We start from the raw sequence: 22,168 nt of genomic DNA, 5'->3' as shown, positions 1-22,168 counted from the left end.
CTCATTTTATTAAAACAATCCACATTTGCATCCATTCATGGTGCATTTTACATATCGCCTTAACACGTTATTACACACGATGAAAGGACAGAGGGTGTTTGTGTGTTGTGCAGACAAGATTTTACATCCCATTGTAATTAATGTTATGTGTTATAATTTAGAACTACTTAGAACAAAGTATCAACATTTTGAGAAGACATTTAGGACAGTGTCATCCTGGCAGTACATTTTCTTAAAGCAAATTAGAGCTGCAAGACGACTGTGAGTATTCACAATTACAAGTGCACAGTAAGGTGTCTAATGCTGGCAATGAATACACGTTCTTTTTAAAACCACATGCCATGTGTGACCACAGCTGACATGCACTACACTGACACCACTCGCTCCATTTTTCATAGAGTTCTTCCTCTTGTCGTTGAAATGAGCATGACAGATGCAGCAAAAGTAAGAGGCCTCTAAAACACACAAAAACTGGGGTTTTTGGATCAGAATATTAGCTGTAATGTACATAACAGATGGATAATACACTACTTTATCTGAAGACGTACCATCTGTAGCTCCTTGCACTGCCTCAATTCTGCATGTTTCCACAGACTCCTCTGGGCTCTGTGCACATAAAAAGAAGGTCACAGGCTAGCAGCACATGTAGTTGGGAAAATTCTTAATTTCCAAACACCGCTGCAAAAAATGCAATTATTCTCCTCCCATTACTGCTTCTCACTTCAAGAAATTGTCAAAATAAGTCGTATGTTGTGACATCAGTGTTGGAAGTTTTTATTTAATAAAGCCTGCAGACAAACGGTGAGCGGCAGCTAACATCCCTTAACCAAAAAAGAACAAAAACCCAAGCTTGGTGGGAGCAGCCATCGCACAGGGCAAATGATCAGCAGTCTCTCCTGAACCCAGAACAGTCCTGGGTTAAATACTTCCTACAGGAATAATAGGCTCCCCAAAAAGAAAGTTCAAACTCCCTTGCCACTTCTTACAGTAGTTGAAACCAAAAGACTCTTCCCCCCACTCTAGGGTCTTTGTGTGTGAATACTTCCCCCCCCCAACTTCCTGAGATACTATCTGTTAACAGCATGAGGCTACGTCCACACTAATGCGTTTTCAAACGAAAACGCATCGTTTTCTCTCCGTTTTGGCCTCCTGTCCACACTGAGACGGCATCTTCCCCAAGGAAAAATGCAGCGTTTTGAAAACGCTCTCGAAAACGCATACATTTCAAAATGGAGAAGTAAATGGAGCTCTAAAATGATGATGCATTTTAGTCATGTGACGCAGTCATGTAACCAATTAAACAAAGATAGCGGCGTGCATATACAGCAGTTGTTTGCTCTCAATTTTGACTGCCCTAAAAAAGATTAATATCAGTTTGTACATGCTCCAGATAGCTTTTCTTCAAATCCTTTAATTCTCACTCGCGTTTGCACATGTGCAGGACTGGAACAAAAATGCCGTTTTCAAATCTATCCAGCTAGTGTGGATGTAGCCTGAATGTGTGAGACACTGAGACATGATAAAAACCAGCGGCACCAAAGCATTATACAATAAATAATGTGAATAACACATAAATAAAAGAAATTCCTTTACATCAACAACAATAACATATTTTTGTTGCAGCACAATGGCTCTAACATCAACACATCCAAAATGATGTACCCAGGTATACTGTTGAGACAATGCCGGTCTCTGCGATTCTTTTGGTCCTGGTAGAGATCACGCTGAGATGTTCCATGTTTTACACAATCTTTTTATTACCCATTATTCTTACAGATACATCTGGAGATCAGCACACTGCATTCCTATGCTAAAGTTCCTGACGGACAGGAAGCAGCATGTGAGGCTGGGAAAGAATGTCTCGGACTCTCGGACCATCAGCACCGGCTCCCCTCAGGGCTGTGTTCTTTCTCCTCTGCTCTTCTCCCTGTACACCAACTGCTGCACCTCCATCCACCAGTCTGTCAAGCTAATCAAGTTTGCAGATGACACCACCGTTATTGGGCTCATCTCGGACGGGGATGAGTCTGCCTACAGGAGGGAGGTTGAACGTCTGGTGTCTTGGTGCAGCCACAACAACCCGGTGCTGAATGCCCAGAAGACAGTGGAGATTATTGTGGACTTCAGGAAGCACACAGCCCCACTCCCCCCCATCATCCTGACTGACACCCCCATCACCTCTGTGGACTCATTCTGCTTCCTGGGTACCACCATCACTCAGGACCTGAAGTGGGAGCCCACCATCACCTCTGTCATCAAGAAAGCCCAGCAGAGGATGTACTTCCTGAGGCAGCTGAAGAAATTCAACCTGCCAACACGGACGATGATGCAATTCTACACCGCAATCATTGAGTCCATCCTCACCTCCTCCATCACCGTGTGGTACGCTGGAGCCTAGGGATGGGTACCGGTGTCCGGTGCCATGATGGCACCGGTTCTGACATAAACGGTAGTAACCAGACCGAAAAGCAGCGCACATTTCGGTGCTTTATTTCGGTGCTTTTTTTTCCTGAGCTGTGATACACTTTAGATTCTAGCCAATCATTTTACGTTTCTGAGGATAGTAGGCGGGGCCAGGTACGTACGTACGTTCTGTTAAAGCAGAGCTACAGATTAAAAATGCCCAAGGCGAAGCGGTTAAAAGTCTGGCTGTACTTCATAGCAAAATATGCAAACTCAGCAGCCTGCAACAAGTGCTTTAAACTGATACTGTGATACTGTCAAAGGAGGTAACACCTCAAATCCGATGAAACACCTGGCGACACATAGCATTTTTTTTAAAAGCCCAGAAATGCGCCGTATTTGATAGCTTGCTGCGAGACCTCACACCGAGCACATCTACTGCGGGTGGGTTGCCTGTTATGCAACATCCCCCAAAAACACGAAGAGGAGAGTCCTGGCCCCTAGCCCTGCCAGTGTAGCAGAAATGATGACGGATGATGATGGCAGCAGCAGCCGTTCTTCTCTGCGTGGGTAGGGTACCACGTTATTACATTAATGCATGTAAGGTGAACTAGCAAACATCATCATAGCTACATGCTGCTGTCTTCTTGTTTGATGGCAGATACTCCCTTCACCCTGGCTAAAAACGCTAAAATGACCAAAGAAAAAGTGGAAAACAGTTAAACATGAGAGGTTTAGGACAAAGTTTGTGTTTTTTCCATTGTTTAAGCACTGCTTCCAGCCAAGAGTGATACCATATATGCCCCATAGCTGCAGAAAAGGCTAACATTGTTATATTTTTACAAAAAAACAGCTGAACATGAGAGGTTTTTGGACCAATTTTGTGTTCTCCATTCTTTAAGCACCGGTTTGAGCACCATTTGAGCACCGGCACCGTTTCAAAAGTACCGATTTGGCACCGGTATCGGATAAAACCTAAACGATACCCATCCCTACTGGAGCCACTATCAGGGACAAACAGAGACTGCAGCGTGTTGTGCGCTCTGCTGAGAAGGTGATTGGCTGCAGACTCCCATCTCTGCAGGACCTGTACACCTCCAGGACACTGCGGCGTGCAGCTCGGATCTCAGCTGACCCTTCTCACCCTGGATACAGTCTGTTTGACCTGCTCCCCTCAGGCAGGAGGCTCCGGTCCATTCGCACCAGAACCTCTCGCCATAAGAACAGTTTCTTCCCCTCTGCTGTTGGACACATGAACAATAAACGTACGACTGTTCCCACCACTAACACATGACCCTACGCTGTGTTCACTGCATCATTCCATGTTTTGGCACTGATCACCACCTGCACTCATGTATATATCTTTCTACGTAGCACTTTTAATTCTTATTCTTACTTTTATTTTTTCATGTCTATTTAAGCGCAATTTATGACAGTATGTTTGCACTGAAGCACCGCAGCAATTTCCTAATGTTGTAAACCTCCTCAACATTTGGCAATAAAACCCTTTCTGATTCTAAAGGCTGATCTAAAGAACTCCACACAACAGTTACAGTTATAACCTCTGGTCTCCTCCCCCCTACAGTAAACACCCCCACAATGGAAATACACTAGTACAGCGGCCAAGGGTGCTGACACCCTGACCCCCATCTACTTTTATGGTAGTGCCCGTTTGCCCTTTGTCTGCTCCTCACCTTTAGTAACTCTTGCTACTGTCCTGGGGGTGGGGGTTGATTGTCCTCCTGCCCTGCGCCTCAGTTCTTTGTTCCCATCCCAGGCCTTTTTTTTCTATTTTCTATTCTTACACTCATTAACCACAATATTATAATGTTGCAAGCAGTCACAAACTATATTCTCTTTAACTTTGATGTACATTAAGGAATCTATTCTCAACAATCCCCCTTTTGATCTCTCCAATGAGAGATCACATCACACCTGTCCTTCATCCTGGGGGAAAACTGGTTTCCTAAACCTGACGGACTCTCTTTGTGTGAATGCTTTTCCCACTTCCTCAGATAAAATCTGTTTAACTGCTTGAAAAGGGTGGTGTGGAGTAGACAACCTTCACTATCCATTCTCTCAGTCTTCTTTTTTATGCGTGGGGTGGGTCTCTGCATTCTTCCTCCTCTTCTTTCTTCAGTCTCAGGGGTAGACTACCCTGAGACCTTGCCACAGACCAGGGGATTATTCTGCCCCTGTGGTTGAGGTCTGGGTGTTCTTTGACTCATCTGAGTCAGGGCTCGATTCCCCCTTTGGTGCTCAGGTTGCTCCTTGTTTCTTCACCGACCTTCCTGGATCCTCAGCTACTGCACACTGGCTCCAGTGGTACCTGGCTTCGCCTTTGCCCTTGTCCTGTCCACCTCGGCTCCGACCACTTTCTTTTGATCGCTTTCAGACGTACCCACCAGGCTTCCTACAGCGTGTTTCCTGCAGCAAGCTGTGCTCTCTCTCTAACCCATGTGTCTCTTCAATCGCTCTTGTTCTGATTCCTGGGGGCAAGACTGGTCGTCCATCTGGTCCTCTTGAAGCCTTCTCTCCAGGTCTCAGTCTGCATCTTATGGGTGATCTCCTTCCGTCAGTTTGGTCACTGCACCTGTAATTAAAAATTAAAACTACTCCGGCAAACAAAAAAAAACAAACAAACATTCAAACAAACAAACATTTACACAGTAAACATCTGAAATGATGACAGCCTTTCATATTTTAATACCATCACATGGGAAGGACCAGTCCTTATTTTGGGATAGTTGGAGTAAAAGATAAAGATTGTTTCAACTTGCTGAAAGTTTTGACTTCACAAAATCAGGTTTTTAGCACATCAGTGTCAGTGTGAACAAATCCACTCTCTAGTGAATTTTATTACAATTATCTAGAATGTTGTTACACTGTGCATGATTACAAAATCCACTGCTGTCAGGGATGAACAGTGCACAACTCTCATAGTTGCCAGTTTCAAGTGTATTTTGTCACAACAGTAAGAAGTCTCCAAAGGTTGATTCTGTTCATCTGGATGTAGCGTTTTCAGTGGGAGAAACGTCTCGTCACTCATCCAAGTGACTTCTTCAGTCTCAGCTGACTGCAGGTTTCCCCAATCTTATAAACAGTATATTTGCATAATGACTGAAAGCAGCCCCCTGAAGGAACAGTGGGCTCGGAGGTCAGTTCCTTCATCATGATTATGCAAATTCTCATGACCATTGATCAAAGACCCATGAGTACCAGTAAGAAAGAAGTGCAAAAATTCAATTGTCAGAAGTGGGATTCGAACCCACGCCTCCAGGGGAGACTGCGACCTGAACGCAGCGCCTTAGACCGCTCGGCCATCCTGACATATTGAAACTTACTACTAGTTGAATAATCCCGCGCAGTTGCTGATTTCCATTTGACATACTTGTATGTTAAGTGCATGTAATAAACAAAAACAAATAAAAAATAATTACAAAGAAAATATATTGATTTTAAAGTTTGTGTTAAATGTTGTAAGTCAGATCGAAATAGAAAGATCAGGTGTGGGTGGACAGGAATGATTAGATGTCAACAACTTGATTGGACGGCCAAAGTGTGAAATGTGACGTCCTGTGAGGGAAGCGTGAAAAAGCGTGAGCAGGTATAAAAATTAGGTAAAAAAAAGACATTCTGGGTTCTTCCATTTTGTCTTTTGCGAGATGAGCAGTTGGGAAGGTTGGATCTAAGAGGTTCACAGTTGAAAGTTCAAGCAGAGACGCTAGAGGGGGAACCACAGCCCAACCTGTGAACTGGTTTCAAATGAATGCCCAGCTGCTTTCCTGTTGGGTGATTTTCATCAACACAGAACACGGGGATAAATGCATTTTTGGTTCCATCCTCTCTCCTCACCAATAAAATAAGAATAAAATCTGCATTAGCTCAACGTGGTTTAGTCAGATAAGTGTTGTTTACATACATAATTGTTTGGCGACCATAAACATGCACGTGTTATCATCAAATTTTCATCTCATGCTGCTGTTACACATGCTACAGATTTAAAACAAGTGGGGCTTAAAACTTTACTTTGGAAGACATAAATATTATACTTCACAAAACACATAGCTGCTGTTCAGCCATGGAAACCAATACCACGATGTTCATGCTTGTTTGTTTTTTGATGTTAAAGACAGAGGAGGTTTAGTTGGCTGTACAGTTGTTGAGTCAGCAGCGTGTTTGTGACTTTTACTCTGTAACTTTGTGTGGTGTGCAACTGAATTTCACACAGCTCTTTAGTACTACTCTTTAGTGATTGACAAGTGTTTTGTAAAGGCATGGTTAGCTGCTTGATTTTATACAGCGTTCACTGAAAACACAATTCATACAGAAATTCAAAGTGCCAGAGAAGATATGTAGTATGGTTTCACCTCGCAAATATCAGGTCCCACCGAGATTTGAACTCGGATCGCTGGATTCAGAGTCCAGAGTGCTAACCATTACACCATGGAACCCCTGTTGTAGTGTCTATACTGTCAGGTCAAAATAAGCCCACCCCTGTCAAATGGCAGATATAATAGAATTAACCGAAGCCGATGGCGATGATTTTGCCAAATAAAATTGGTAATAATTTTCTTTAAGTTAAGAAAAAGACCTACAGGTACTAGTAGAGGAATATTCTGAAATAAGAAGAGGATTTTAGGGAGTACGCTCATCTTCACAATAATATGATATGGGTCGATTTGCCTACCTATCTACAACCTCTGGCGAAGCAGATGGCACAACACAGAAGAGCACAGAAGAGGTCAAGGCCCAGCCAAAAGTGAGTTTCAACAATGAGATGGGATTCATGATAAAAAATGAAAAATGTCAATGTGATGACATCCAAAGAGGGAGCTCGCAGTTCCCAGTTTTCATGCTGATGTTAAAGTCAGAGGAGGTTTAGAAATGTGGAGTCAGTGAGTCAGGAGAGTGTTTGTGACTATTACGCACAAGCACAACTCAGCACTCAGACACCCCACCGTGTAACTTTGTGTGGTGTACAACTGAATTTCAGACCGCTCTTTAGCACCACATAGTGATTGACAAGTATTTGTAAAGGCAGACGTCATGTTTAGCTGCTTGATTTTATACACCTCTCACTGAAAACACAATTGTAGCACAGTTCTGGTGTGCCAGAGAAGACATGCAGAATGGTTTCATCTCCAAAAAGCAGGTCTCACCAATTTTTGAAATCAGATCACTGGATTCTAGGTCCACAGTGCTAACCATTACACCATGGAAGCACTACTGAACAAAAAAGGTATGACTACCAGATTGTTGCACTGTGACAGCACCATACCAGATGGAAACCAGAAAAAAAAAGTGGGATAAAATAAGACAGATTATAGTTACTAAATGACTACAAATCACTTCAAATTTGAAAAAGGAAAGAAAATTAAAAGCAAAAAACAGAAATACATAAGAGAACAAAAGAAAAGAAAGACTAGCTCATAAGAGGGAAAAATTGATTGAAATGATCAAAAACCTCACCTTATGATAGTTCTTGTTTTAAATACAATATTTGAGTGAGCTGACTGGAATTTTCTCGATACTGTTAGATAATAATCATATATTGTTATATTTGTGTCTTTAAAAAAGATAATTCCTCAGTGGACAGTTAACTCCTGATAAACCTTTTTACAAGACAGTCATTCAAATCTGTGGTTATAACTTATAACACTTTAGTGTACTACTTAAACACTAAAGTGGGCCTCACATGAGATGTCAGTGCCAGCACCCTCTTCGTTGTAAATGTTAAATTCACCTTGAAGAGGTGATTGATCAGAAAAAAAAACCTCACTACTTTAAAATGATGGTTCCCTCTAAAAGGATAAAGTCAAGCACCCATACCCCCACTTTAGGCATCAAAAGTTAAATTTTTCCTTTAACACTGAAGACTCACAGATTTTACCAGGTCTTTACACACACACACACACACACACACACACACACTCTCACATCTTTCAAGGCCAATTCTACACAGGTTGTCAGCTAGGCCCGAGTTAGGTCTGTATCTTAAAAATTATTTTAGTTGTTTATATTTTAGTTCTTATCTTATCAAACTCAGACATTAATAAAAAACATTACCATAGACATTTTCACTACTCAAACTTCACTACTACAGAGCAGTACATTTAGGTCAGGGGAACAATATCCCCAAATGATCACCTTCTGTCACCAGTTTTAGCTCACCTTTTTATATAAATAAATACATATTATTATATCATAATATATTATACATATATTTGTTTATGGGCAACATGGTGGTTATCACTGTTGCCTCACAACAAGAAGGTCCTGTGTTTAATTCCACCATCAGGCTGAGATCTTTCTGAGTGGAGTTCAAAAAGAATTTCTGTTACTACTGAGGCCCACCTGCTTTACCTTTGTGGCCCACCAGGCCCCCCCACACCACTCTTTGGGAATCACTGTGGTAGATGTTTACTATTTACACTTAGCTATCATATGACTATTTAGTATTATTTTCTCCTTTTGGCTGCTCTCTTTAGTCACAAAAGATCATCTTCCTCCATCTCACCCCATCCCTGTAACATCTGTCACACGATCCCTGTGTATATCGTCCTCCTCTACAAACATGAACCTACTCTGAGGTCTTCCTCTTTTTCTCCTGCTTGGTAGCTCCTTATCTTTGTCCATTGTATCCACTAGCCCTATTCTGGACATGTCCAAACGATCTCAGTCTCTTTAACTTTGTCTCCAAACTGGACAGTCTAAGGTGTCCAAATGAGAGACTCATTTCTAATCCTGTCCATTCTGGTCACTGCCAATGGAAATCTTAACATATTAAACTCTGTCACCTCCAACTCTGCGTCTTTTATTTTTGTTATTGCCAGTCTCCAAATCATACATCATAGTAGGTCTCACTACAACCTTATAAACCTTCCTTTTTGCTGCTATTTACAAATAACCCCACACAGTCATGTCCACCCACTCCACTTGGCCTGCATGCTTTGCCTGTTTGCTTTGGATGATTGACCTGAGACATTTAAACTACTTCACCTTCATTACCTGTACTTGTTGCAGTGTCACTGTTACCCATTTACACACATTTAGTCTGTCTTGCTTCTACTGACTTTTCATTCCTCTTCTCTTTAGAGAAAACCTCCACTTTTCCAGGCTGACTGTTCCCTACTCTCTAAACAGATCAAAATGTCATCTGCGAACAACATAAATCCACAGAGACTCCTGCCTGACCTCATCTATCAACCTGTGTATCACCTTCACAAATAGGTGGCTCCCATCTGATCCCTGATGCAATCCCACCCCTACCTTGAACCCATCTATCTCATCACCTGCACACCTGCACACCACGCTCTTGCTTTCTTTATCCATCGCATCACCCTCTCATAGTCACATATTTGTATGCCACTTTTGACTTCCTCCTGCAATACCGCAGTTCTTTTCTTAGCACCCTATTGTTGTGATATTTTGATACCATGGTAGCATTTACAGGATATTGTTTTATAGTGATATTATACAGGAAAACTGTTACTCAATAAGGCCCATTTACTAGTTGTTTTTCTCTTTCTCTGTGACCCAAGAATTAATGTGTAAGAATCACAGGCTGGTACCTCAAGGTCGAAAACACCACAGAGATCACTTCCTTACTCCCATCCTCCCTTCCTTATCTTTTAGAAAAGAGCTTGTTAAAGGCCAGGTGGTTTGTTTCAGAATTCACTAATGAAAGAACTCTGTATTCTATGTCTAGGAGTGTATTTCGCTGGGATAATCATAAATTGTAGCTGAACTGATAAACTATACAAAGGATACTTCTTTGCTCAGAGGGCAGGAAGACGCTTCCTTATTTGGTCTGTACCAGTTTGAACTGAGAATCTGCTGAGACACGAACCTTTTTCCTCTATATAAACTGTTGTATGACAAATAAACTTTGAGTTGGTTTGGGAAGGCAACCTGAAGCAGTCTGTGTTTCCTTGTTCTCCCAAGCTACTCCCGACGTCGTAACTAACCTGCTGAACAGCATACCTGAGTGTTACTTTGAATAATTTTGAATCTTATAGGGTAAAGACAAAACTCTGCTTATGGGTGCCCACGCCTCGGAGGTAAACCCGATCCACAGATGACCCGGGACGGAGATTTCTTTCACCTATCATATGCTTTCTCTAGATATTCAAATAAACAGTGGAACTCCTTCTGACCTTCTTTATACCGCTTCAACACTCTCAAAGCAAACATCTATAGTGCTCTTTCTTTGCATGAAGTCATAATGCTGTTCACTGATTGTCACCTCTCCTCTTAACCTAGCTTCAACAACTCTTTCTCATATCTTCATGGTATGGCTCATGAACTTTATTTGGAAAATAGAATACAACAGAACAGAATAGAATAGCTCTTGGTTAACTCCTGCAAATTGTATATTTACATTTTATGCTGAATATATGTTGAACTGGTTATTTTGTGGCATTGCACTGTGGCAGAGTAAAAACTTATGAGATGCCCAACTAATGCCAACATGTACATTCTGATGGACGTGTGCGCATGGATGTAGTTGTCACTTCTATTTTTAGGGCAGAATAAGAAGATGTATACAAAATAAAAGTCAAAGTAGACTCACTGACTATAAAAGCCCTGCACCACACACAGTTCCATCTCTGCTCTGTAAAGCAGGAAGTACCAATGCATGGGTCTTTTTTTTTGGCTGATGAGCTTTTCTCACTTGTAGCTCAGTGCTTACATACTACCTTAGCCTGTGCTGCTCTGTGCATCTATTTAACTGTAAGTAAACTATTTACATTCATCTTTACCTTGATTAAACAATAGTTTACCTGATTCTTCTTATATTCATGTTCATCATCACTCCTCATGCTAAAGGCCTGCTAATTAGCCTGAGGCTAATTAGAAAAGTGAAGATCTGTAATGTTTGCTTCCATCGCATAATCACGTCATGTTCATTTATTTATTGATTATTGTTGTTTATTATTTAGTTGTGTAGCTGAGATTCTCATATTGAATTCAGCCTCCTTTGGTAGACAAAAGGCTTCTTTGTTTGTTGGTCAGCATTGCCTCACCGTTTCATATTGTGCTCATGATTTGCATCCTTTTAGTAAGCTGCTTTTTCATAGGTTGTTTATATTTTATTCTTTCTACGCCAATTTGTTTCCTTCCTTTCAGAAAGCAAACTCTGCAAACTTACAAACATAAAATGATGTCTCTCTTGGACACCCTGTAAAGACTCTTAAGCAATAAAGCTCTCCCCACAGGAACAACTGTTTGTGACTTAACGTGTCACTTCAGATGTTGCATGTTCTTTCTCAAAAGTACATGTGAAGAAAGTATGTGTGCCTGACACACTTTTGAAAGTGTGTTTTGTCTAGATTTCGTTTTGCGTATAAAAGTGAGGGGGAAATTGTTTATTTGCATTTGATGGATATTTCTTGAAATCAGGTCACTACAAAACGCAAACAACTCATCTGAGTCTTTTTGTTGGCAAGCAGAAGTGAAAGTTGATTTCCTAACTTTGAAAATAACTAAATATATCATCTCCCGTTGACTGTTTCCTGTCAGTTAGGACTCAGGTTTGCAGCAGATTTACACCCAGATTTGTACATAATTTTCTAGAAGCTTGGAAAGATTAAAACCACACCGTGGATGAATGATGAGCATGGAACAGTTTTTTTTTATCATTGTGCTACTAGCAGGAGGAACTCAAGGTAAGATTGTCCTCATAAAGAAGCCAAACATTCACATTTGTAGTGTGAATAATTTCACCTCATGTTCTATTAAATGCATCTTCTCCAGCTCTCTTTCCAGTTGATGCGACCACATGTGACCTCAGGACGAGCACATGTCCATGCTCTCCTCTTCTTGAAGGAACTGTGTATATCCAAGTAATGACTGATGCTAGTGGCCGTGAAATGAAGTGTTTGAAGGTGCTTCCCAATGAGACAAAAACTGTGTTCAGTCTGAAGAAAGAAAAAATAATGACAGACAAGGAATTTAACAACAGACTCACGTTTATAATCAAGAACGGGACACTCAAGATCACAAACCTGAAGAAGAATGATTCAGGTCAATACAGCATTGAGATCTTTAATTCAAATGGAGTCCAAGAGAAAAACATTAATTTCACCCTGGATGTTAAAGACAACAGCAAAGTTGAAAGCAAGTTATGTAAGTTACTCTTTATTGCCTAGTTTTTATGTTATTATAAAGTTAATTACAAATGTAAGCATCATGTGGCAGTAGAACTGTTAAACACAGTAAACATCACTTGTGCAACAAATGATAGAAGCTAGAATGGGGGAAAAACATATGGAAAGAAAGATGGAAATGTACAGTGAACAGAATAGAACAGAGTATATGTTGATGCAGTATTTGTCTCTCTATTGGTATTTGTGGTCATTTAGCCACACATGGGCTGCTATTCATTTTTATGATTTAATCATCTTTTATTACCCAGTAACTACCACCTAAACTCTAAAGGCACACTGAAACTTTCCACTTGGTCACTGATTATTATTAGTTGCATTAAATGAGAACATTAAGCTGTGAAGAAGAAATATTTTAGCAGATGCGGTTTTGTGACAGGAAATTTGCCCTTGTTCAGCACAAGTTTTCAGTGTGGCTTTTCTTCAGTGTGTAACACTACCAGCTCTGGTGTGGTATGGTCAGGTTTAGTGAAAGATAAAAAAAAGAATAATATTTATCTATCTACCAATTTCCTTCACAATGTGCTTCACAAAAAGAATGAAAAGAATAAAAGATAAGAACATGTGTGAATCAGAAAGTGTTAACATGCAAAGGCTATGGAAGAAACAAAGCTGAAGTTCTTAATACTTGTATGGAGGTCACTTAATGAAGTATTAAATAACATGTAATAATGTTAACTATTAGTTATATAGTAGTGAATCCTCAACCCCATAACAAGCTGACTTGTTTCATACGAGTATTAAGATCTTCCTTGTTGCAAATGCAGTTACATTTGCTTTAACATAAATTACTTCATAACTTGGTTAATAAATGGTAAACTTATAGTTAAATACTTTTAACTATTTTATTTTTTAATAAAATTATAATGTGTAAAAATATGTTAATTTTTTATGAAATTATCTGAATTGTTATTGTAAAGTAATAGTAACTTTAAAACAATGCTAATCAGCTCTGTCTAGAGCAGGGCTGCCCAATCCCGGTCCTCGAGAGCTACCGTCCTGCAGCTTTTAGATGCATCCTTGTTCCCACACACCTGAATCAAATGAATGGCTTGTTATCAGGCCTTTGCCAAACATGATGGCATGCTGAAGAGGTAATCAAACCATTTGATTCAGCTGTGTTGGAGTAGGGATGCATCTAAAAGCTGCAGGACGGTAGCTCTCGAGGACCGGGATTGGGCAGCCCTGGTCTAGAGCATCTATAAATATTATAGATGTTTGTAGAGCTCATGGATAGTGTCATGTGGTGTTTGTGAAGGACCCAAAGCACAGGCATTGGCTGATGTGTGAGTGAGCTTTATTGAAGGAGAATGACATACAACCAATAGCGAGGGTGGTGAGAAACAGAACTAAGAAATGAGGAAACTGCACACAGGTGGGAGACACAGCTGAACCTAATGAATCTGATGAGACAGGGAGGATGCAAACTGAATACACTGACACAGACCTTCACAATAAAACAGGACACTCAACACACATGCAAAGACACAGACTAAGAAACACGGGCCTTACACAGAGGGAACACACCAGCAGGGAATGACAAGACACAGAGCAGAGGGAGCACAGGATAACATGAGGTGCAACAGGGCCAAAACCTAGGACCTACAAATAGAAACTCAAAACATAGACAGCCATAACATGGAAAATAGATACTAAACAACTCCACATACTGGGCCACAGACCCAGGACTCTGACAGGTAGACCGGCAGGGAGGAGGAGGAACCTGGAGGGCAATGCAACACGTTTGAGTGTTTTCCCCCATTGTTCCAGTCTTCTTTCACCACCTCTTTATTTAGTTTAGTCACTAAAGTTACTTGATTAGTTTTAGAAAAAGATTGACGTGAAATACATCAACTCACATCCCTACATCTTAAGAAACAAGGCTTAAGGGTACCCAGTGTGTGGGGGTTGTGCCCAAACGTTTATATATTTACAGTTAGTTAACCATAATAATACCAAAGTCTTACCAAAGTTACGCTTGAATAAATTGTAAGTACTGTACTTATAATTATCACTGTGTTCTCTTCTCTCAGCACACAGTTTTCCTTACCTGAGGCTAGTCTTTGCTGCACTGGGATCTCCCCTGATAGCAGTGTCATGCTGTGTTGTGTATCGGGAACTGAAGCATCTTAAGAAGACTTCTAACAAGGCGGCCCATGATCAAAAGAGGTTAATAAACAATTACATAATTCCAGTGAATACCATCAGTTGATGGGTAATTGTAAAAGTCTTTGTTTTGCTATAATTGTTTTTTCTTTCTTTCACAGCCTCAGGTTTGAAACAGAGAATATAAACCTTAAGTGTGAGTCTGAGCTTTAGTGAACTGACCTCTTTCATAATCAGCACTGGACACTGAACTGAGGATCAATGAAATAAAAATAAAAAGGAAATTCAAAAACAACAATCAGGAGTATGTCTGTGTAGGTTCTCAGTCATCCAGGTCATGGTAATCTAAGGAGCTTGGCTTGAAAGCAACTGGACTTCGCTGAGTTTCTTGAAGACGCTTCACCTCTCATCCGACAAACCTCTTCAGTTCTGAAACCAAATGGTGGAGTGTTTCACTTAAGAAGGTCTTTGACCCACTAATAATCATGTCCGTCATCATATGACCCAAGGTGTAAGTCATTACCATTACAACACCAAGTGTCTGCCACCTACAACCCAGTTTTTAGATCCTTTCCCAGGTTCCTCAATCCCTGCTTTGTCAAGTGATGGGTCACATAATAGTTTTAGGTAAGGGCTTAGGGTGGTTTCACTCAAAACCTCTGGTGGTAAGGACTCATGCTTTGTTTTTTTAAACACCTTGGCTCATTGTATTGTATTGTATTGTATTGTATTGTTAAATACAATTATTTTAAAGGATCATACATTTATATCTTACTTTAACACTGAGTTTAGATACTTCTTGTCTATTAATCTGCAGTCAACAAATGACTCCGCCTTACTGTGGGAAACTATTAAAGCGTACACTAGAGGGATTCTTATTTCTTACTCAACCAGTAAGCGGCAGCAAAAAGTGAGGAAGCAGAATCAGTTAATGGTAGAACTTAAAACAAAAGAAAGGACTTATGCTGACTCCCCAACCCCAGCTTTACTACAAGAGATTTCTGCAGTCAGATCAACTTTAGATAGCCTTTTTATGCAAGATGAAGAGCTTAACCTTACGTTTACTAGACAAAGATTTTATGAACATGGAAACAAACCGGGAAAATACTTGGCATGCCTTACCAAGAAAAGATCTCAAACACAATTTATTACAGTTATTTGTGATGCTCAGAATGAGCACGTATATGATAGTAAAACTATAAATAGCATTTTTAAAGAATTTTATTGTAGACTATATACATCTGAACAATCAGTTAATGCACTGGAATTAATGGAGGATTTCTTCTCCAGGCTTAGTCTGCCTACTATAACAAATAAACAACAGACTACCCTTAATGCTCCCATTTCTAGAGAGGAAGTACTAAACGCTATAAAAACTTTAAAGAACGGCAAAGCCCCAGGACCTGATGGTTTTTGTAGTGAATTCTATAAAGAATTTAGTGAGCTGTTAATAGACCCCTTACTTAATATGTTTAATTACTCGTTCTTGCATAATAGATTACCTCAGACTCTAAGGGAAGCTAATATCTCTCTTATTTTGAAGAAGGGGAAGTGCGCAGAGTCTTGCTCCTCTTATAGACCGATAGCTCTTCTAAATGTGGACCGGAAGATACTTTCTAAAATATTAGCTACTCGACTCGAAATTCTTTTGCCTGTAATTATTAAAGAAGATCAAACAGGCTTTATAAAAGGCCGTAATTCTCGTAATAATGTCAGACGCCTTCTCAATCTAATTCAGGCTGCTCAGCAAAGGAACATAGGCGGTTTGGTGCTCTCTCTGGATGCTGAAAAGGCTTTCGACCGTATAGAATGGACCTACTTATTTTATACTTTAAATAAATTCAGTCTTGGTGATAATTTCATTAAGTGGGTAAAAATTTTGTATGATAATCCCCAGGCGTCCATCTTGTCTAATGGATTGAAATCAGATAGTTTCCCATTGTATAGAGGAACGAGGCAAGGCTGCCCACTGTCACCTCTTTTGTTTGCCATGGCTATCGAACCATTAGCCGAGGCTATAAGGACGGCATCTGATGTACGGGGTTTGCAAATCGATTATGAGCATAAGATCAGTTTATATGCAGACGATGTTTTAATATTTATTTCTGATCCAGAGACATCAGTACCGGCTTTACTTAACATTATTGATACATTTAGTCAATTTTCTGGCTATAAAGTAAATTTGACTAAGTCAGAGGCTATGCCAATTGGGAGCTTTAATTCAGTGCCAACTAGACCGTTTTCTTTCCCCTTCAAATGGTCCCCCACAGGTTTTGTATACTTAGGGATATTTATAACTCCAGAATTTAAAGAAATGTATAAAGCAAATTTTCCCCCTCTGTTCGAGAAGGTAAAGCAAGATTTGGAGAGATGGAATTCCCTACCTGTTTCTTGGCTAGGACGTATAGCTTTGATTAAGATGAATATTTTACCTCGATTGTTATATCCTGTCCAAATGATTCCGGTTATATTTTCAAATAGAGTGATGAAGGATCTGAATAGTTGGCTAAGCTCTTTTATATGGAGCAAACGTAGACCAAAACTTAAGATGGCTACACTGCAGCTCCCAGGTTCAGTAGGAGGTCTAGATTTACCAAATGTTAGAACATATCAATTGAGTACTCACATGAGTTATATTCATGACTGGGTCACAAATAATTCACACTCTATCTGGTTGGGGATTGAAACCTCTCTTTCAAAGTATCCATTAAGGGACCTATTGTTTTTTAAGAACTTTAAAGATATTAGATTGAGCTGTGATAATCCAGTCACACTTAATACACTTAAGGCCTGGCGGTCAGTATGTCGAATTGAGGGAAGGTTGAAGCTAACATCTATGTTTACTCCTATTGTGAATAATCTTGACTTTCAACCGGGGATGTTTGATATAGGTTTTAAGGAATGGAAGAACAAAGGAATTCAGAGACTGAGGGACTTATTCTCCGATAATGTAGTTATGCCATTTGACCAAATGGTTGAGAAATATTCTCTCCCCAAGCATGACTTTTTCCGTTACTTACAGATAAGGCATTATATTTTGCATAGTACTAACTTTAGTGAGAGTCATGAAGTCTCTCCTGTTGAAAAATTATTATTTTTAACAGACAAAGAGGTACCTGTGAAGATATTTTATAAGGCTTTATATTCTGTACTCTCAGGGACGTCACAGAGGCTTAAAGGCAAATGGGAAAAGGAATTAGGTATAGTAATTGATGATGAGGAGTGGGAAGATGTCTGGAGTTACGCCAAATCAATATCAGTTTGTAATCGTACCAAAGCAATACAGTTAAAAATTATACACAGAATGCACATATCTATGTTTCGCAGACATCAATATAATCCTACCCTTTCACCCATGTGCCTCAAATGTAAGACAGTAATTGGTACCCTAACTCACAGCTTCTGGTCATGTTTGAAATTGCAAGAATATTGGTCTAATGTGCTATTTGAAATGGAGAAGATTTTTGGTTGTGAATTGGAGATGGATCCTCTGTCTCTCATACTGGGCCTCCCCAGCCGGCGATTAATATCCAAGAATAATAGGAGATTGTACTGTGTTCTCACCTATGCGGCAAGGAAGAATATACTACTCCAATGGATTTATGAAAAAGTACCAACTATTAAAGGTTGGCAAAGAGTAGTGTTGGATTTAGTGCCACTGGAATATCTTACATGTATACTGCATTCAAAAACAGATCAATTCTTTAAGGTGTGGGAACCATACTTGAACTATGTGGAACCTGATGTTTCTAATATTATGTTACAAGGATTCTCTTGAGTGTTTAAACTGTAATGGAACTGAGCTGTTTTTTTATTTTTTTATTTTATTTTATTTTATTTTTTTGTGTTTAGTTATCAGTTTGTTGTTTGTTTTATGTTTGTTTGTCTGTTTGTTTATTTTTTGGTTTTGAATTGTACACTGTATTATGTTATGTAATTATGTACTATTTGTGAAAATAAAAAGTTAAAAGGGAAAAAACCAAAAAAAACCAAAAAAAAAAAACCGGTGTGACAAAGTGAAGTAGGCTAAAAAATCTGAAAAAGCATGCCTAAAAAAAACAACAAAAAAAACAAAACAAAAAAAACAACAAAAAAAAACAAAACACCTTGGCTCATGCAATGAAGCACACGATCAATCGTGGGTCAATGACGCTCATAAGGGACAACTCCTACCAGGGTTTAAACACTTGGGACTCTCCACCATTTGTTTTTAGAAGTGAAGATGCCTCTTGGACCAGAGATGAAACATTTTCATGAAACTTAAAGAAGTCCAGTTGCTTTCTTTTCCAAGCTGCTTAAACATCAGGAGGTGACTGTGGAAGTTTCATATTGTATGTGTTTAATGTTGAAAAAGACTTGAAAACAATACAAATTTTATGCTTGTAGCTATGTGATCATATTTTACAGGCCACATAAGAATATAGAGTCATGTATATTATGTTGATTCAAAATTCCTTAAAAGCAATAAAAACACTGTAAATGAATGGGAAAAGTATTTTTCAGTGAGTAAGTAGGCATTTTTTAAAAAAATATTTCACTCTAGTTAGAAATATATTAAAAGATATATCAAACCTTGTGTTTAGTGCCTCATTTAATTCATATATTACTTTGTATGAATAAAAAAAGTTTGAAAATTGTGTTTTAATTATAACTAATAGGATGGCATATTTATCAGTGTGGATTTGACATTAGGAAAACTGACAGGAAAAAATGAAGAGAAATAAAAGTACAATAGCTGGGCTCTTTGTGGGCCTGCAGTTTGTATGTTGACCATTGTCTGCGTTTCACTTCCTACATATGGTAGTGGTGTAAAATGAACATATCTCCTTGTATGGTGAGATCTCAGGGTGAAACTGAGGCTCTGTGTTGCTAAAATATTCACCAACTTCTACATTGTTTCACACGCCTATTTTCTCATGCAACTGAAGAATAATGTAATTGTTTTAATAAAGTTGACTGTAAATAATAATAATAATAATTTCATTAAGAAGAAGTGGTAATGTAACTTTATTGTTATATGTTAGTTGCTTTTTAAGGTAAAATGTAGTTCAGATCCAATTCCTACTTAGTCACATAACTCAGCTTACTGTGTAAAACAAAAGGACCTTCAGAAATACTTTCTTACTTAGGATGAGTATGACTGAATTTGTGGAAATACTATAAGCCAAAAACAGAAATATGTATTTCTGCACTTAAAAATAGATCAAACAGAATTATACTTATGATTTTGCACAAGAAATACAATTAATTCAACAAGGTAAGAAGAAGGGAGCATTTATTGTTGTGTAAACATTAAAATTAAATTAATGATCTGGACCTGTACATATGGGTAGGTGTGAGGTTTCCCTCTACTGGTTTATGGAGGTGTTGCATTTAAATTTGGATGAACTCTTGACCTGAGATGAGTCTTCTAGCAACTGTAGTTTTAATTATGTCACAGCAGGGAATTTGTCCTTTTAAGGCCGTGCGTATAATATTTGGTACATGGGTTTTGAGACCACGATATTATAAGGATGACTTTTTTCCCCAAATAAGCTGATGTATTAAATCAGACACATGCAGCGCTACTGTAAGCAATAAATAGAAAAAAATACTGCATGCAGTAAATATTATTAATTTGAAAGTCATGAATGCAAATAGATTAAAAAAATGTGAATTTAAAAAATATTTTCATAGTTCTGACTTTAGAGGGTAATGATCTATTATGTAACCCTGATACTGCTCAGTCAGTTGTGCTCGTAGATGATCTGCTCCATTTGATACTGTGGACCATCAAATATTTATTTTCCCATTTAAGATGAGATATAAACAGTTGAATTATAGAAAGGGGAGTACTGTATTAGTACACACTAAGTGATGGGCAAGATAGTGTTAACTTGTTACAGATCTAAAAGTAGTTTAGTGAAAGTGTGAGCAATAAGTAAAAAGTCTGCACAAGCTCTGAGGGGTTCCTTTTATTTCTACCACGTAGATTATGTGAAATATGTGCTGGTGTTCCTTTTCAGCTTTCCACATATACAGTAAGAACTGTCTTAGAGGTTTATCAGAGGACAATTGTGACTTTTAACTCCTTGATGTACATGCCATTTAATAAAGTATGCTGACTTTGTCACTGAACAATGGTATGGGATTAGGGGGGTGAAAAATTATTTAAGTGACCGGAAACAATTTGTGAAGCTGGGTGTCCATTCCTCATCATGCTTGGACATTGCTTGTGGTGTTCCACAAGGCTCTGTACTGGGTCCAAAATTATTTATTATTTATATAAATGATATTTGTAAGGCATCTGATATATTAAAATTAGTATTATTTGCAGATGACACAAATATTTTTTGTTCTGGGGGGAATCTAAAGGAGCTGCTGGATACAATTACTTCAGAAATGTGCAAAATTAAAAAATGGTTTAACAGGAACAAACTATCGCTAAATCTAAGTAAAACTAAAATTATCTTATTTGGGAATTCCCTTAGAAATGCACAAGTGCAGATTCATGTAGATTGTGTGGAAATTGAAAGAGTACTTGAACATAAGTTTCTTGGTGTGATTATAGATGATAAATTAAACTGGAAGTCTCATATAAATCATATACATAACAAAATTTCAAGAAGTGTCTCAATCTTGAGTAAAGTAAAACACATTCTGGACCACAAATCACTCCACATTCTCTATTGTTCCCTGATTGCACCGTATTTGAATTACTGTGCAGAGGTTTGGGGCAATACTTACAAATGTTCGCTATCATCAATCTTTATATTACAAAAAAGGGCCATAAGGATAATCCATAAAACTGGTTACAGAGATCATACAAATCCACTATTCTTAAAATCAAAAATTCTAAAATTCACAGATCTGGTTCATTTTCTCACAGCACAAATTATATATAAAGCAATAAATAACCTGCTTCCTGACAATATTCTAAAAATGTTTTCTAAAAGGGAACGGGGATACAATTTGAGGGGGGAATTAAATTTAAAACATCCTCGTATCCGTACAACATTAAAAAGTTTTTGCATCTCTGTGTGTGGAGTGAAGCTGTGGAACAGACTAAGTAAAGATATGAAGCAATGTCCAAGCATGGCGCAGTTTAAAAAGCGGTTTAAGGATATGGTTTTTACAGGGTACAGGGAAAAGGTAGAGATTTGATAGGGTGTTCTTGTCTAATATTTTCATGTGTGTGCGCATGCACGGGTTTGTTGGTATGGGTATATATGTATGTGTATATGTATGTATGTATATATATATGTGTATATGTATATGTATGTATATATATATATATATATATATATATATATATATATTAAATATATATAAAATTGTAGGTTGTGTATCCTTCAGGTGTTAATGGGGTTATTGAAAATGTGTATATGTGCGTATGTGTGTATATACGTAGGTATGGATAGATAGAAACATATATGTGTATATATTAAAAAAAAAAAAAAAAAAAAAAAAAAATTACACATAACATATAATGTAATTACAAGGAGGTATTT

At 38.6% G+C, this 22,168-nt stretch overlaps 1 protein-coding gene and 1 pseudogene across 3 annotated transcripts in view; both read left to right on the top strand.

The window, feature by feature from the left end:
- LOC309719630 overlaps positions 1–22,168 on the top strand; it is a 109,127-nt pseudogene that overhangs the window by 72,381 nt on the left and 14,578 nt on the right. The gene's annotated exons all lie outside the window — the stretch shown is intronic.
- Positions 11,048–19,183, top strand: LOC309719637 (uncharacterized protein). Of its 2 annotated transcripts, none has more exons than XM_082555897.1 (5): positions 11,048–11,139; positions 11,983–12,074; positions 12,163–12,534; positions 14,606–14,741; positions 14,840–19,183. In XM_082555897.1, exons 2-5 carry the CDS (start codon positions 12,017–12,019, stop codon positions 14,889–14,891), a joined length of 618 nt encoding a protein of 205 aa, XP_082412023.1. In that variant the 5' UTR covers positions 11,048–11,139; positions 11,983–12,016; the 3' UTR covers positions 14,892–19,183. The 2 variants fall into 2 exon arrangements, with proteins under 2 accessions (XP_082412023.1, XP_082412022.1); XM_082555896.1 differs by having other exon boundaries at positions 11,929–12,074.

The sequence above is a fragment of the Aulonocara stuartgranti genome (genome assembly GCF_965226115.1).
Source record: "Aulonocara stuartgranti genome assembly, chromosome: 2".
Taxonomy (NCBI): domain Eukaryota; kingdom Metazoa; phylum Chordata; class Actinopteri; order Cichliformes; family Cichlidae; genus Aulonocara; species Aulonocara stuartgranti.
This window is presented reverse-complemented; position numbering and strand designations above follow the sequence as displayed.

Bases quoted from the DNA above. Each gene is read 5' to 3' on its own strand.
- LOC309719637 (XM_082555897.1), top strand. From the start codon at position 12,017: ATGATGAGCATGGAACAGTTTTTTTTTATCATTGTGCTACTAGCAGGA. The intron at 12,535-14,605 runs GTAAGTTACTCT...CTCTTCTCTCAG, and splicing joins CAAAGTTGAAAGCAAGTTAT to CACACAGTTTTCCTTACCTG. The intron at 14,742-14,839 runs GTTAATAAACAA...TTTCTTTCACAG, and splicing joins GCGGCCCATGATCAAAAGAG to CCTCAGGTTTGAAACAGAGA.